At 44.7% G+C, this 16259-nt stretch overlaps 1 protein-coding gene across 4 annotated transcripts in view; it reads right to left on the bottom strand.

Annotated features, from left to right (window-relative positions):
• Positions 1–16259, bottom strand: part of LOC308430617 (neurotrimin) — a gene marked incomplete at both ends in the record, with an annotated part of 925750 nt that overhangs the window by 385059 nt on the left and 524432 nt on the right. For all 4 annotated transcript variants that reach the window (XM_080929828.1, XM_080929827.1, XM_080929826.1 and 1 more), the window contains one exon: positions 10696–10780. In XM_080929828.1, coding sequence (XP_080785954.1) covers positions 10696–10780 — 85 coding nt within the window. The remainder of the gene's footprint in view (positions 1–10695; positions 10781–16259) is intronic.

Genomic DNA, 16259 nt, shown 5'->3' on the forward strand with positions numbered 1-16259 from the left:
GACACTGACAAGGACATACAGATCTGATGAGGGCTGGGACACATGTTTTTGCAGCAGATCCTGGCAGAGAGAGTACATTTGGTGGGTTCCTGAACAAAAAGAGCTTAGTGTGCTACTGCCCTGCAGAAGAAGCAGGGATGGGCTCCTGGTCATTACAATACTCTTTTTCATCTTTGCATCTCCTTCTGAAAATAACTGAACCAAAGCAGGGCTTTGTAACATAATCATGCAACATAATTTATGATCATAAGATTTCTAACTGAGGAAGAACTTTTTAAAAGCTCAAGAAGGTAGGAACTGGAGATATGGTTCAGTGGTTAAGATCATGTGCTACGCTTCCAAAGGATCCAGATTGGGTTCCCAGCACCCACATGGCTGCTCACACCTCCAGCTCCAGAGGATCCAATGACCTCTTCTGGCTTCCTCAGGCACTACACACATGTAATATACATGCATGCACATATGCAAAACACACACACACATAAATAGTTAAGTCTTTTTAAAAATGACAAAGAAACAACAATTAGAGGCAATGTGACCAAATACTCTAGGAGTGAAGATGCTGACCTGAAGTTAATTCATATGGTAAAACGTGATCTGATTTAAGAAATCTCTTAGAAGTTTGCAAATGGGTTAAGCATAGCATCAAACAGGAAGAAAAAGTAAAATAGCTACTAGGTTTCTTGTCTCAGCAACTAGATGACAAATGAACTGTCGGTGCTGACAGTTCCTAGGACAGGGGCTAACTGAGAAGCAGGCAGGTAGTGAAAGTTGGGAGCAAGGAGAGTAGGGCGGGTCAAGAGCACGAGGAGACATAGCATCTGAATTGTACTTACAAGGGGGTAGGTTGGCTCAGAATGGGACACTATAGTTTAGGGGGAGGGGCATGATTGGGAGGGAGGAAGGATAGGGGTCAATATGGTCTTCTTGCATCTGTTTTGTCACCATGGCAAAATTTAAGGATGATAAGAAAGAAGCATCCAGAGTCACAGTGAGCATCAAGAAAAGGCATCAGTTCACCTTTCGGGTCACATGGTAAGCAGGACATAAGAGGACAAGTTGTGGGTGAGATGGCTCAAAGGTCGGAAATAATCCAACATTGCTAGCTTCCACCCAAAGGGTAGAAATGATAATACCAAAGAAAATACTGCGGTGGGAGATCTTGCTTGTGGTGGAACATGAAGCCCACAAAGTAGAGAGGTTTCTGGAGTTAGAAACAGATTTGTAACTGACTCCAGCGTTTAGATAGAGAAGCCTACCATGGTAAGGATTTGGAGGTAACAAATGGCTGGCTCATAGTTAGGAGACTTTATTGTAATACAACAGAAAGCAGAAATGAGTTCATCCTTGTGGTCTTTTAAGAGAGAGAAGGAACCCACTCTGTTTCTAGCCTCTCCAGAAATTGTGACAGGAGGGGCTAGCACTAGTCCTGGGAAGGCACAGTCATTCTCACAGCACCGGGACCTTTGGCTCCAGCTCTGTAGCCCACTATTGCTTTATTCCATGATAGAAGACGTCATGGTCTAAGCAGGCTTCTCTGGAATTCTTCATATAAGACTGACATTACTTAACAAAAGCCTTTCTTCACAAGGCTTAGGGCTGTCATAACAGAAGCAAACCAAATGGCCTCAGCGAACAAAAACTACAGTCCCATACTTTTGGAAGCAGAAAGCCTGAGCTCCCAGGAGTGAAAAGGCTGAATTCTCTTGGAAACTCACATGCAAGATTCTACCTGGTCTCCACCCACTTGTGGTTGTTTGCTAACTCTGAAGCCTTCCCTGTCTTCCAAGGACATCACTGCCACTGTCTTCTCTAGCACATGACATTCTCCCTGTGAATCCTCTACATCTCTCATGTTATCATTCCATGAATGCACTAGAGATGTTGATTCAAGTCATTTTAATTTATTTCAGATTAAGCATCCCTTAATTCTAAGAGTTTAAAGAACCCCCCAAACCCAAATCCATATGCACCCACATAATAGAAGTAGAAAACTCCACACTGTGAAAATAGCGTCACTCACAAACTAGTTAAAATACTACATAAAGTTAACCTCAGCCTATATACACAGGACATAAATGAAGCCTCAAAGAAATTTTTATAAACAGGATAGTAATGCCTCGGCCACAAGATATCTCATTGTGCAACTGAAAAATTAAAAACAAACACACTTTTAAAACTCCAAATCTTTAAACGTAAGTCTCAAGCATTTTGGATAAAGAATGTTTAACTCTACCTCGAAATAAGACCATAAAGTTAGGACTTAATGGATTTATTTCATTTGCTAGTTTGTTTGTTTCGGTGGGGGAAACAGGGTGTAAATCTTTTTACAGTCCCAGAGTACTGCTCCTTGTAGTGGTCATGTAACAACAGCATTCAATTAAAAATAATTTGCATAAGTTCTGGTGGGCTAAAACTGTTTTAGATTGATCTCTCCTGATGGGTAAATTTGTGAAAAGATGTTTTTTTTTCTGTGTGTGAGACCATTTTTCATTTATCCGTTACATTATGGTCTGTCTAAAATCCAGAGAAGATAAGAAATTACTTTCAGACAAACACATTTTCCTTTGCCTCCATGGGGCCACCAAAGCTTTGTCTGAAGGTTGATTTCAGTTTGATGATTTTCTATCAATCTGTTGGTTGATGCTGGTTTCATTAAAAATTCCATTATTTTTTTAAAACCCATCATCAAGTTCTAAGATTAATTCATATGTTCATTTTACAAGACAAAGCTCACCCCAAAAGTTTTCTAAGCCAAAAGATTTTACTCTGACAAGACAGAAAATTGGCCAAACAATACAAAACAAACCCAAACAACTCAGCCATGTGAATGAATGAGTTTTGACAAACAGATCATAAAAGATGGAAACCCCAGTACCTTACTACAGTTAAACAAATTTACACTCATCCCCAGTGGCTTCAGCAGAAATGACTTTCTTTATTCTACTGTTGAATTCCAAAATTGTTTGTAAATGCCAGGAGTGCTAATCTGTCCCAGACTTTCCTCTACCCCAAAGAAAATGAACAAATGCAGTTCTCTATCTGTTTTCACCAGGTATGTTCTGGGCCTGCCTTTTGCTGACAAGGAGGTGTCTTAGGCTAACAAATGAACCCCTGACACCGTTGAAGATGGACATGCTCAAAGCTGCATTGGCATCCTACCCCATCTTACCACCTGAGTACTTTATATTATCACAGACAAACCAACTCTCCAAGGACAGAGGCCCATGCTGCCCCCATCTATCCATGAATTTCTGATAACCTCCTCTATGAAACATTCTCGACAGGTTTATCTGGTGGAAAATTCATCTTCGGAGCCATGAACTGTCACAACTTACCATGCAATGATCTTGTTAGGGAAAATGAAGGACTACCTTTATTCTCACTTCCTTTCAAAGATAAAATATCTCAAGAAATGATTGGAATGTAAGAAGACTCATAGATCAAAGCAAAGGTGTTCTGGAAACCTCTTGCACACCATCCCCCACACATAACCCCCACACACGTATAAACACACACACACACACAGTTACATAGGAATATTCATAGACAAAGCAAAATCTTTCTTTTTATAATCATTGAAAGTGAATACAGAAAATCTCTCCAAGTGCAGTGACATGAGTATCTGAGCCACAACAGTTTACAATAAGAAGAGGTTGCCAAAGTGTTGATATTATACACATCTACATGTGCATATGTGTAAGTTTATTTTCAATATACATATATGGATATATATATGAATAGTTATATGAAAAGAACATTATGCATTAAGTTGTGTACTACTTTATTTTCAACCCACACATCATGGGATAAGTAGTCTCTTCAAACAAAGAGACTAATTTTTTTGTCCGAAAACACACTGAGAAGATGCCCACGTCAGGACTGCTTAGGTTCCTGACTCCAAGTTCACATTCCCTGTAGTGCACCACTCCGTCCTGGCTCATGCCTCCTGGAATGTAAGTTGGTTGGAATTCAGTGTCAGAGACCATTGTCTCCACCAGCTGACATTCAGTTAAATGTCTTTTATCTCCTTTGTTTGCTCATACAAGAAATCTGAACAGGCATCCTAAAACCAGTACATTTTTTCATGTTCTGAAAAAAAAATGGTTTTTTGAATCATCTGCATGCATTTCTGCATGCATACAGATACATACAGTATTGATACCATTATCTATTATCTTTACTGGTTATTAATTACAATAGGAATTTACCAACTTTTCTGTTCCTTTTAATGAAATGTTCAGTCCTAAAGAATAGGTACATATCAATAGTATTTATATGAATGTTCACATTCCACGTATCTAAACCAAAAAGATGAAAGAAAAAAAGAAAGAAAGGAAGGAAGGAAGGAAGGAAGGAAGGAAGGAAGGAAGGAAGGAAAGAAAGAAAGAAAGAAAGAAAGAAAGAAAGAAAGAAAGAAAGAAAGAAAGAAAGGAGAAATGGAGGGAGGTAGGGAGGAAGGGAGAAAGGAAGAAAAGAGAGAGGTGGAGGGAGAGGTGGAGGTAGAGGGAGAGGTAAAGGGAGAGGAAAAGGTGGAGGAGAGGGAGGGGTGGAGGGAGAGGAAAAGGTGGAGGAGAGGGAGGGGTGGAGGGAGAAGGAATTAAGAAAGATAGATGGTCTCAGGCCCTGCCCAGCGACAGACCCCGGCCCTTCAACCACCTGGACTTTAACCACCAGGCATCCAGATGCACTGAATTGTGGCATCCTTATAGAACTGTTTCTATACCAAACTGTTTGATGTTCCACTCTGGGAAAACACCTGGAGATATTTGAGGAATTGGGACCTCTCAGTGAAAAGCCCAAGACTGCTGATAGCTGAAGAAAAAGATCAATGGTAGAACCTGGAATAATGGGTTCTCCAAACAAAACAATTCAGCCCCAGGATTGAGAGAAGGGTCCTTAGAGAGGCTGACTCGCTTTCTGTGTTTCACAAACCATACAAACCCTACTATGCCCAGGCCTGACCATCGAAGCTCACCAAAAAGGAAGGACTTGTTACATAAGGGAGATTGAGCAAGTTTACTAGGTTCATGGAACAGAGGTACTTGGAAAAGAAGGTAAAAGACATAAAATGAGTCCAGCTCTCTGGCCTAAAGAGAAGGGAATCCAAAGCCAGGCTCAGGTGCTTGTTATCTGATCTTGTGTTCTGAAGGAAAACCTCACTTTTATTTCCTGTATCAGAATAACCATTGCCTCTCCTTTGTGATTCCACTGAGAAAGCACTCAACCCCAAGGTTTAGTACAGGGGAAACAAGATTTTCCCACAGAGATGAAACTGTCATGTTACAACACATGCTTTGGTCCACAGAAAGCAGAATTAGGTGAGAACTGAGAACAAAGTGACTCCATTAACCAACTGTATCAGAAGCACATCTAGTAGGTCTTCAGAATAGGTTGGTAGTTAGTGGGCAAAGCCACCTTCCTTTAGGCACATACAGTCCCGTGAGTTCACAGGCAGAGATTGGAACTGATGCAGTATCTTTCTCATCCTGGAGCAAGACTGTCATCACCTTCATTACACTTAAACCCATGTGGCTGACCTTCATGGTCTCTGTAATCCTTTCAAACTTCAAAATGCTGTGAGCTCCTGACAGCAGAAAGAATAATTTTTTCTATAGAGAACTTCTGGTAAAGGGAAGAGATACTGTCAAACCGGGTTGTCCCTCCATAACCAGTTTTGTGTTCTAGTTAAAAAAAAAAAAACCCAGCACATTTCCCCTCCTTCTGTCCCATGGTTGAGTTTTCATGTTTCCCATTTTGGTTTCCGGCCCCTCAATGGGCACAACATAGTTCTAAAAACCTCAGTGAGAAGGCCCATTTGCCCATGTTTCTCAGAGCCATGGTAGACAAGCTGAATGTCTGAGTTGCTCCTGAGTGGAACACAGTCAGCATCCCTGAGAGGAGGCTAGAAAGAAAACCCAGGGCATCCTTCCTGTGTGGCACTGCTATTCGGAAGGAGGAGACCCATGAGCAGGGATCAGTAGTCCCACCAAGAGACAGCTGCTTCCAGGGGACTCTAAAGTGAGCTGATGACAGGGGATGCTTTTCTGTCCTCCTCCACATCTTATGTCGTCTACTTTCTCTGAGATACACCTGACACATCATCGGGAACGTCCCCAAAGACTGGAAGACTGGGTAGTAAAGTGGCCTGCCAGAGTGGGAGGCACATGCCATCACACACATCTCAAATAAAGAACAAACTCCCAACACAGCCCATCTGCGTGCAGCTCAGGGAGACCTCGGCTCAGCAGATGGTGTGCTGGCACCAGCACATCAGTAACTCCTCGGGAACTACCCCACATCACGCGTGACCAAAGCAACTGTGATGATACACCAAGAACACCCCAGGCCAAGAAACACAAGGTAGAGAGAGAAGGGGGCTAGGGGGAAGTGGAGTGATCTCAGACACACATTTCTTCTTCACCCATTCATATAGGCAATGTATTGATCAATTCCCATAGAAAAGACACTGGTGAGTGCTGATATGCTGAATATGCCAGAGGGTGTACCTAGCCTGGTGGGAGTCACGAATGGAGTGATTTCGGGCAGAGTTGAGTTCTCAGGAGAAAGCTTCCTCTCTGATAAGTCAATGTTAAGACACCAAGGCGGGGGAGGGTGGTCATTTGTTTTGGGCCACAATCAGAAGTAACTGTGGATGGAGCAGTCTGGATAGCATTGTTCCTAGTAGTAGGAATAACCAAAGTAAGGCTCTTGGGCAAATCCATGTGCATAACACTGGGATAAAGACCCAAAGAAGACATAGTTCTGCCTTCCAGGGGCCTCGGAGTAACTGCAGAAATTAACAGAGATCCATAAAGAACCTGGTTTCCTACATCTGGAAGGAAAATATCTAGATCTACCACAATCTTCTGTGTTACTTTATAATGTTGCCATAACAAAACTCAGCCTCAATTTTGTACATTAAGCCAGACTTTCTATTTTTTAACTCATCCAAGAAAAATATGATGGCTCAGCCACTATAAGTCTAGACACAGGAAGCAGAGATTCAGCCTCTGACTCGCTCCCACACCCGGGAAATAATTCACTTTTGTAGTAGCTGTGTTATTGACGGGAGGTTCCTCTCTGGGCAGTATTACTGAGTGACATTCTGATGTTAACTGGTTTATATTTGGGCTTGACCTTATATCTCAGGTTCTGAGCTGCTTACTATGTTTCTACCTTTCAATACCGTCCTAACCGCTGAAAGCCTCCTTCCACCAGGGGGCGCATGGCTTGGCGCCTCCATTGTTGCCATCCTAGCCCCATATATTAATCTCGATTATTTTGTTCACAGGTTGGCTTTAATGAGTGCACCGAGGTCTCCTTCCACACGTCATTCACACCCAGGCTTTGCACCCCTTCTGAGAGACCCACACACTAGATCTTTATTGTTCGATCATTGTTAACATATAAAATAAAGTCAGAGAAATATGGTAAGGTGTGAAGGGTAATTTTGTTTTGTCTCCATTCATCTGTTTAGTAAACCACTGTCATCCCATGGAGCTCATGACATTAAAAAAGTGTGATCTTTGCTCTCCCATAATATATTCAGCCCACTTAGAAAGACAATTACGCAACACTACAAAAAATAAGGGGGGGGGGGAGGAATGATGGCAGACCTTAAACCTCACTGGGGAAGTAGGAAGACACAGAGTTCATTGGGCCCTGATAAGTCTTGGGAAATATCGATTTATGTGGTCTAGTTATGTTGTTCGCTACTGCTGTGAGTTCAGATAAATGCTGTTCTTTGGGTCTCAACTCCTTCATCTAGAAAATGGGAGATAATTAAATGGATTTCAGAGAGTAGGGAGGATTAACTGTTACTATTTCGTAATACTATGCAGTGTCTGGCCAATAAGTGACAATACTATTCAACTTATTGCTGTCATAATTAGAAGTACCTCCTGCTAGTCCGCCTTCGAAAATGCCTAGCTATTCCACCTAAATCAAGTAATGCGCTTTGGTTTTTGTTTTGTTTTTTGTGAAAGGAGGGGTTACATTAGGGATCCAATCAAGGATTCTTATGAGCTGAGCAACGACTGTATAAGTAAAGCCGTCTCCCCAGACCCAAATAAGGCTAATTCTTTATGCCAATGCCTCAGTTTTCTCATCTGTAAAATGAGATAATAATAGCAACTACATACAGATTATTATTAGAATTCTCTTACAATATCAGACAGTTGGATGACAGATGGGATATTATATAAAGCACCTTAGTATTCCCTAATACACGGTGACCTCTCAACAACACTGGGGTATTTTAGTTAAGAACTCTGTGTCATGTGATCGCACCATTCATAAAACATGCGCACAGAAAGAGTAAGAAATTAGAAACGCCTGAAACTCTATGCAGATTGCCAATGCTGTAGTTTCCCAGTATCTCGAGAAAGATCACTAGAAACAATTGGATAAAGTTTTAAAGTTTCTTCAAAGTAGAATTTGTTGCTGAGACATTTGTTCTCTTTAGGGACTACAAAAGACCTCCAGGATGATGCTGATGAGAACAAAGCGGAATAAAAAGTAACCAGAGCAGAAAGCCCTCTGCTGGTCATGAGGGGAACTGCAGTCTTCCTGCAGATTGGCCTTCCTTCTGAGCTTCAACCTCCTTTGGAGGCCCTGGTTCATGTAATCCCTAAGTTTTAGGGTTCTGTCCACTGAGAGGTTTACCCTCTTGAATGTCACAACGATATTCAGTCCTTTTGGGCAGACACAGCACTAGCAAAGAAACAAGATAGACCATTTCTAAAAGCTTGGGCTGTGAGCATCCTAAGGCGTAGGGAAGCAGCCATTTGTGTTCAAACAAGACCACTATGTGGAGTGTCTATGTGAAAACGCAGATGAACACTGGTGTCTGAAAGAGACCACGGTGAGGGTGAAAGGGAAGAGAAAAGCAGTCAATACACAATAATGTCCTGTTAGAGAGAAGTTCGGGGCCCTGGTACCTGCTGGATGCAACCACTATGGGAAGGCCATATCCTCCTGGACTACTCCTTTACTGGGATGATATCTTGGTCACTCCAGTCCCCTTGCTTCCCTTAGTATGTGATAGTCACTGTGGAGGCTAATTGCCTATTTATAGCTTCAAATCTCTAGGTCACTGACCACCTTTTTTTCTCTCTTTTGACTGCTCTGTGTGTGGGGTGGGGTGGGGGAAATCTATAGGTATCTAAAATGATCCCCATAGATAGTGTCCCTATTCTGTCCCTGGTGGTATGCTTCCTGTAGCTGAGGGTAAGGGTCAGAGAGGCTATCTACAGATCACCAAATTTTCTTGACTATATTGTTTAGAGGTTTGGGTTTTGTTGTTGTTGTTGTTTTGAAGTAGTCTGAAATCAATGTATATTTAAAACTAAATCACCTTAATCTAAAACAGTCCGTATAAAGTTCATTCATGTAATAATAAATAACCAGGAGTTTGAGTCATAACAGCTAGGTCCTCAAAGACAAAGGATTTGGGGGTGCTTTCAGCCCCTTTCATGGTTTTTTAAAATTACATTTATTTTTGAGATTTTTCCTCACAACTCAACTCGGTAATGTCAGCACTCACTCCCCAAGATAGTCTGTCCTGTGGGAACCCTATGCACAGTCCCCAGGCACTCCAAGATCAGCACCGAAGGGACCAGGGCATTAGGCACCAACGCTAACGTTCATTTCTCAAGAGTCTCCATGTTAGAGGATGAAAATAGTATTCTGTTGCCTGTGGTCAGCTCAGTTGACCAGTTTTTAAAACTTTATTAAGGAGGACACATTGGGTCAAAGAGGGGTACGGTACAGAGGTTGCCTGCTCTCCTAAAAATCCCAGAGATGAAAATTTCCTGTTATGATCATCCAACATATAGCCCTCCTGTGAGCGGTGTGGTTTTATCAACTGGAAATGGAGTCAGTGCTAAGACAGCAATATCACAAGGGAGACAGTCTTGCCCCAGTTAGCTCAAAATGTAGCTAAGATTCTCCTCCTCCTCCTCCCCAGAGCTTGCAATCCTCAACCCCAGAAACCATTCCTGATCAACCACCAAAGCTTAGGGTTCATCATGTGTCAAGTTTTGTACATACTGCTTTGGTAAGCATAACAAACAGAACATAGTCCACTCGTGTGCACGGCGTTTTCCACAGACAAATCAGAGTCCATGGTACCAGTGTCCAAAAGCCACATTTAGACAGGAAAACACATCTGCCTCTGCCCCACCATCTCCTGGAATCCAGACAACCCAGAATAACGTTGGTAAAAACCTGAGACTCGGGAAAGGGGGTTTGGGCAAAGACCAACCCCTGTGGCAACTCTCGGTGGCACGGGCAGAGAGCGAGGGCATCCACACCAAGCCAGAATCTTGCTTTGGGACTCATTAACTTCAGGGGGCAGATCATCCATGCTGAGTCTCAGCCAAGCCCCAGGTCACCATAGGTGTCAGGCTCAGGAACAGACAGTACCAGGATCACTGCCTTCAAAATAAGACAGCTATCCTTCGCCCTTAACAAACCCCTGGGTCAAAGAAGCCAAGATTGGAAAACACAGCTCTTCCCTAGCATTGCCCGGTGGTTGCCACATTCCTTGCTTGAGCAGATAGGAATTGTGCAGAGCAGCGAGCTAGGGATCTCTCCACTGGCGCTGTGCTTGCTCCAGAGCACACACCCGCACCCCTGCCCCTTTGCCCCAGCCCAAACAAATCATCGTTTAGTAGAGTGGCAGTTCCCTACCTGAGGGTGGCGCTCTCCCCCTGCCTGACCGTCACGTTGTCCATAGCTTTGGGAAAGGTGGCATCTCCGCTACGCACCGGCACTCCTGTGGGTACAAGGAACAGCAGCCTGAGAGACACGACCACGAGGCACTTCCAGGGCAGGAACAGGTACCCACAGACCCCCATTCTCGACAGCCAGAACTTCCCAGAACTCCGGTAGTGGCACGCACACGCCCCCCAGGCGAGCACAGGAAGTGGGTGGGGTGGGGAGTGAGCGCGGGGACCCAGCGATGAACTAGCGGCGACCGCGCGATGCACTGGGAGGAGAAAAGCGCGCAGACTCCTCCAAGTCTAATATTCCTCCCCTAAATCCAGCCTCAGCTCGCAGCCTCCGAGAACCAGTTTCCACACACATCCGGGGCGGACTTTCTCCGTGCTGCCTTGTGGCCAGGAAGATGGCCAGAAAAGAGAAGCGCGAGGCAGGCAAGCAGGCGCACGGGTGCGGGTCTCAGAAGCTGCCTCTTTTCTGTAGCAGTTCAGGCATGGGCACTTTGGACAGGAGTAAGCACTTTGGTATCCAACGGGGCTGTGGCTGGGTTGAATCCAGCTACCCAGATGTGGTCTACGATTCCTCAGTCGAACAAGGGGAAATCCAGCACTTTCTTAAGTTTCAGAGCAAGGCTCGCCGCCAGAAACAATAGCAGATGGAAAGTAGAGCACGCAAGAGGCGGCACGGATGGTGCGAGGAGGCGCCTGCTAAGCCGACTTCGTGCAATCCGGACTCGGGAATCCTGCCGCAGAGCCACGGTCAACTTCCTCAGAGCCCAGATTGGCGCCGCAGCTTGGGCTGTCTCTGCAGCGCAGCAGCGAGGCTGGAGCGGCGCGGCAGGGGCGGACCGCAGAGGTCCCTAGCCCGCTCTCTGGCTCGCCGCAGAAGGCGAAGCGCAGTCGGCACCGGAGCCGCGGACGCCACGCTCAGAGGCCGCCCCCGGCCTCCGCGCTGCCTTCCTCCCGGGAGCAGCCCCGACGCGCGCGGGCCCCGACCGCCGGGGTTGTCATGGCAGCAGCTCCATCCCTGACCGCCACTTTCTCTCGGTGCTGACTCCAAGCGATCCGGCTGGCGGGCGGCACGGACTGTGCGCTCATCCCGGCGGGTGCGGGGCGCGGGCGCCCACCTTAACCCCCGCCGCGCCGGGCCAGGGCAGGGCGGTGTACCACCTCTGGCCACCAGTTTAACCATTTCCAGATTAGAAGAGCTAGCTCTTTGCAATTAAGAAGACAAAGTTACTGTGAGGTCTTAATAAGCCTAGACATCTTAATAAGGGTCACAAACTAACTAGGAAAAGAAGTGCCTGCAGCGTGCATATGTGCACCTTTAAAATGGTCAAATTAATTCCATCAGCACTGAGAGTACATTTACAACGTTAAGAGGATGCTTTAAATAATCTCATTTTTATTCAATGGTACACCACCCTTTGCACTACACCCACCCTCTTAAAACCCTGCAGACTCAACACAACCATTCTAAGAGATCGTCCATGTAAAACATAAATGTGGAAATTCCAGAAGCATCTTGGTTAATGAAATGAGAAAAATCCCTTTAAAATGTTGGTCAAGTTCAACACAGCCTTCTCAATTCCCCACCACACACCCGACACTGAATATGCTAACTGGGTAAAAGGTACACAGGCATGGGCCAATGTAAGCCACAGCCTCGTTTATAAGGAAGGTGCTCTGGGTTCTGGCTTCACACTCTGGCATACCTGATTCCATCTCCAAGAGGCGTGGCTTTCTTTAAATCTTTGAAGCCCAAAGAAAGACAGGATATGCCTGAGGTCCTGGGACTTCTCTCTGTCTGCTGTTGGTTCCTCTGTGCCTACCTCCTGTTTCTCCCTTTGCCCTAGCTCTGACTGACCGACCGTGCCTGGTCCCTGTACAGGGAACAGGGTAGATCGGTGGGAACAGTGCAGGTTACATCAATGGGCTCCCTTCTCAGGGACTTTAGTTCTCAGCTTCCATTTCTGCCCTGAGCTGTTACTGGGAATGGACGGGAGGATATACTAGTTTTGTTTATTTCCCTAGACTTTCTCTTGCATTCATCTAGGGTACTATTTAAAAACAGACAGACAAAAAGTTCTTCCCCAAAGCCATCCAATACCAGATACCAGATACCACAACATTAGTACAGAACCATTATTAACTGCAGAGGTGCTGGTGCCACCAAGCATTGGCTCTCTTGAGTCACACTAGCCATTTCCATGCAGATAGTATCTAAGGATCCACAAGTGCATGTCTCCCACAGTCTCCCCCCCCCCCCCCCGCACACTAGGACGGTAGAAGGGAGGGCAAATCTTAGCTTTGGAATGTGATAACCAAACTCAAAAGTCGTGAAAGAAGAGGAGCAAGCTTGCTTTTCTAGCTTTCTAGCTGCGCTGACACTTCTGGGCCACAAGATACTGAGCATCTTTACACTGGAGGTATCAAAGTACTTGACAACAATTCATTGTGAGACAAATTTCCTATTGTCTCCTCTAGTGACTTCTCTTGATATTAAAGTCTCAGGGAACACATCCACTATTTTTGATCCCAGGGAACCTTTTGACATATGGTGCCAAAAATGTTGGCTGTTGACTTATGAAAACAACAAAGGGCTTGTTTCCAAAGCCTATTTTGTCTCATTCTCCAATGGGAAAATCGGAAAATCTGAAATTAAACGGTTCCATTCCGTTGAGCTTTTCCTGGGCACAGGCGGGAAGTATGAGGTTCTCTTTGCTGGTTAATAGGCTGCTGGGCTCAAGGCAACCCACTAACTATCAACTAACAATTCACTAACTATCCCTCCTGTGACCCCATTCAAGCCCTCTTCCAAAATGCCACACCCATAGAAACAAACTCCTTTTGGGCTTTAGAGCCATTTCCCTCCAGACCCAGGCCTGAGAATGAATATTGCTGACTCCTTTCATGACAAATTCTAATTCGGTCTCTTGCATCTAATTCCAAATAGGTACAAATGAGCATTGGGTTTAGCATCTAGGAATGGGCGATAATGACAACCAACAGGCTGTCCCAAGGGACCCACATACATGATTAACTCTACAGGAAAATACTTAGAAACCCATTTAAGATGGAAGAGGCTTTATTAATACATTTTTTTCTATTTCTGCTTTGTTATTATGGCTAGACAGGAATAATAATCCTCAGGGCTCCTTGAGACATTGCCTATCCGGCCTGAATGCATTTCGTCTTAGACCAGGAGGAACAGGGTGACTGCAGCATCCCAGTGGCTGTCCTCAGAAAGCACCACAGTGCTTGGGTAACTCTCCAGGAAGACAAAGAAAAGCCACTCACAACCTCCGCTCATTGGGCCCAGGAAATCCAAGCTCTACTCACAAACAAAAGTCAAGAAAGTGGCCTAAGGTCAGAGATTCCCACATAATTAACAAGATAGATCGGCTTTATTCAAACCTGCTATTGAAGTGCTTTAAAAAGATGAAGATCAAAATCGCATGTCAATTGCCTTCCCATCCCCTAATCCCTAAATATAACCAGCACTTAGTGGCTTATCTTATATCCTGTCTCTGGCTTCATAAAAACTGCAGGATTTATTTTATTTTTCCCAGCATATCTGAGTTAATGAAAAAGGGATGACAGTCAGAGCAATTTCATTATTTGTGTTCTTTATAGAAACAACTTCCTCTCTGCCTCCTGGAAAGCAGACTCCTAAGGAGCACCACCTCCACCTTCTCACCTTCTTTTCCTTCCCCAGCCCCCTCTCCTCCCCACCCGTCTGTCTTTCTCACATACACATATACTGTACACATAAATCAACTTGTCACAGATTGTCTCTACACTGACAGCTGTAATTGCTTCAGGTTATAAAAATATCTTTAGGACAATACCTTTCAAGCTCTCTCTCTCTTACACACACACACACACACACACACACACACACACACACACACACACACACACGGTGGGGGGGGGGGGATAAGACTGTGTGGTGGCTTCTACCTGACCTGGTACCTGAACATTGAACAATGGTTTGAACAGGGAGAAGTCATAAAGCTGTCCAGACCAGGCTTTTGTTTTCTTTTTACTTTATGTTACCCAAAGTGAGAGTGAGGTAAAGAGCCAGGGCTATTCCACCATGCAAGAAAGAACAGTAGCCTAAGGACATCAGGAAAGAAAGGAGAGAAAGAACAGCAGCTGAAGAAAGGCCAGCTCTAGTTCTCTACAAAAGGGAAAGGCCCCCCTCTCCTGGTGGAGATTTCAAACAGAAGTACAGGCAAGATGAGAAATGCAGGGCAGTTAGTGAGTGGCCTGAGATCAAATAGATATTGGAAGATTTAATCAGAAAGAGCGGCGTAAATCTGGATAAAGAGGTGCCTCTAGGGGTGTAGGAAGGGGCTGGGCTTTGGAAAAAATGTGTGCTATTTTTTGCTCCTCTATGAATACAGGATCACAATAAAAACCACCACTCATTGGGGCTGTACTCCAGTGTGTTAGGATTTCACTGGGAATAGCCAAGAGGCAGCATGAAGACAGGAAGATCGCTGCACAGACAGAAAAGAGGTCAGAATAGATCCCAGAAGCCGGAGATGAAGAAAAGACAGGGGGCCACGGCTGCCTGTCCATGGGCTTTGAAACCCACAGAACTGTATAAGAGATGTACAAAGCAGAGAGGCTGTGGGGCAAGAGCTACGGAGGGCAACTGAATGAGCCAAAATCAAAGCGCCAAGATACAAAGTGTCTGTATCTGGAGAGTGCATCCCAAGAGTCAGAAAGGTTGAGACACAATTGTCTCCTGTGTAAGATTTGGATCAGAGTAAAACCTCAGACCAAGAGAATCAGTCAAGGACATTTCAGAAAGGATGCAGGAAGATGTAGAATACATACCTCTCATTTCAGGAAGGAAGGAATGAGTCCCACAGTGCCATAAGAAGTGTAAAGCTAATATTGGGCAAAGCAGGGCAAGAACTCAGTATTCCTGACACTTTTCCAGCTCTCTTTCTATTGGTCCACAGCTATGGACACGGCTGAAAAATACTAGCTTATCGCTACCTCTGGGATCCACACAGACAATGAAGGAGGAGACCACAAATTGCTTATGATTACTCTAGGAATCCAGTACTCCCACCGAACCTGATGCATTCGGTAAGCCAGCATATAGAGGGCCCCTGTTGATGACTAGATAAAGATGAAGAAAAGAACCCAGGTCTGCCCTCCAAGTGGCCAGCAGTCAGGCTCTCTTGGATTTCTCAGCAGCATCATTCACACTGAGATCCGCAGATGTCAAGTTCTAGTGAACTCTGGTTTGTACTCTGCTAAACTGAGGAAATAAGCTGAAACCTACCTTCTTCTTAAGAGGCAAACCTCTGGGGCTTGTCCAGATTTCCAGGCACCAAATTGGCCTTTCTAGGGTCATTCATTAAAAGGAATACACTTAGGGATGTCCTAATGTGGAACAAATTCTCTAGTCAGGAAAGCCCACACAGAGCGTGCTGTCTGCCAAGAGATAAAGAAAGGATGTAAAGAGTCTCTCAAAACCAAGAATATACTTGTGGCATAAGCGCTGTGGGGAAG

The sequence above is a fragment of the Micromys minutus genome (assembly GCF_963924665.1).
Source record: "Micromys minutus genome assembly, chromosome: 16".
In the NCBI taxonomy this organism is placed as follows: Eukaryota; Metazoa; Chordata; class Mammalia; order Rodentia; family Muridae; genus Micromys; species Micromys minutus.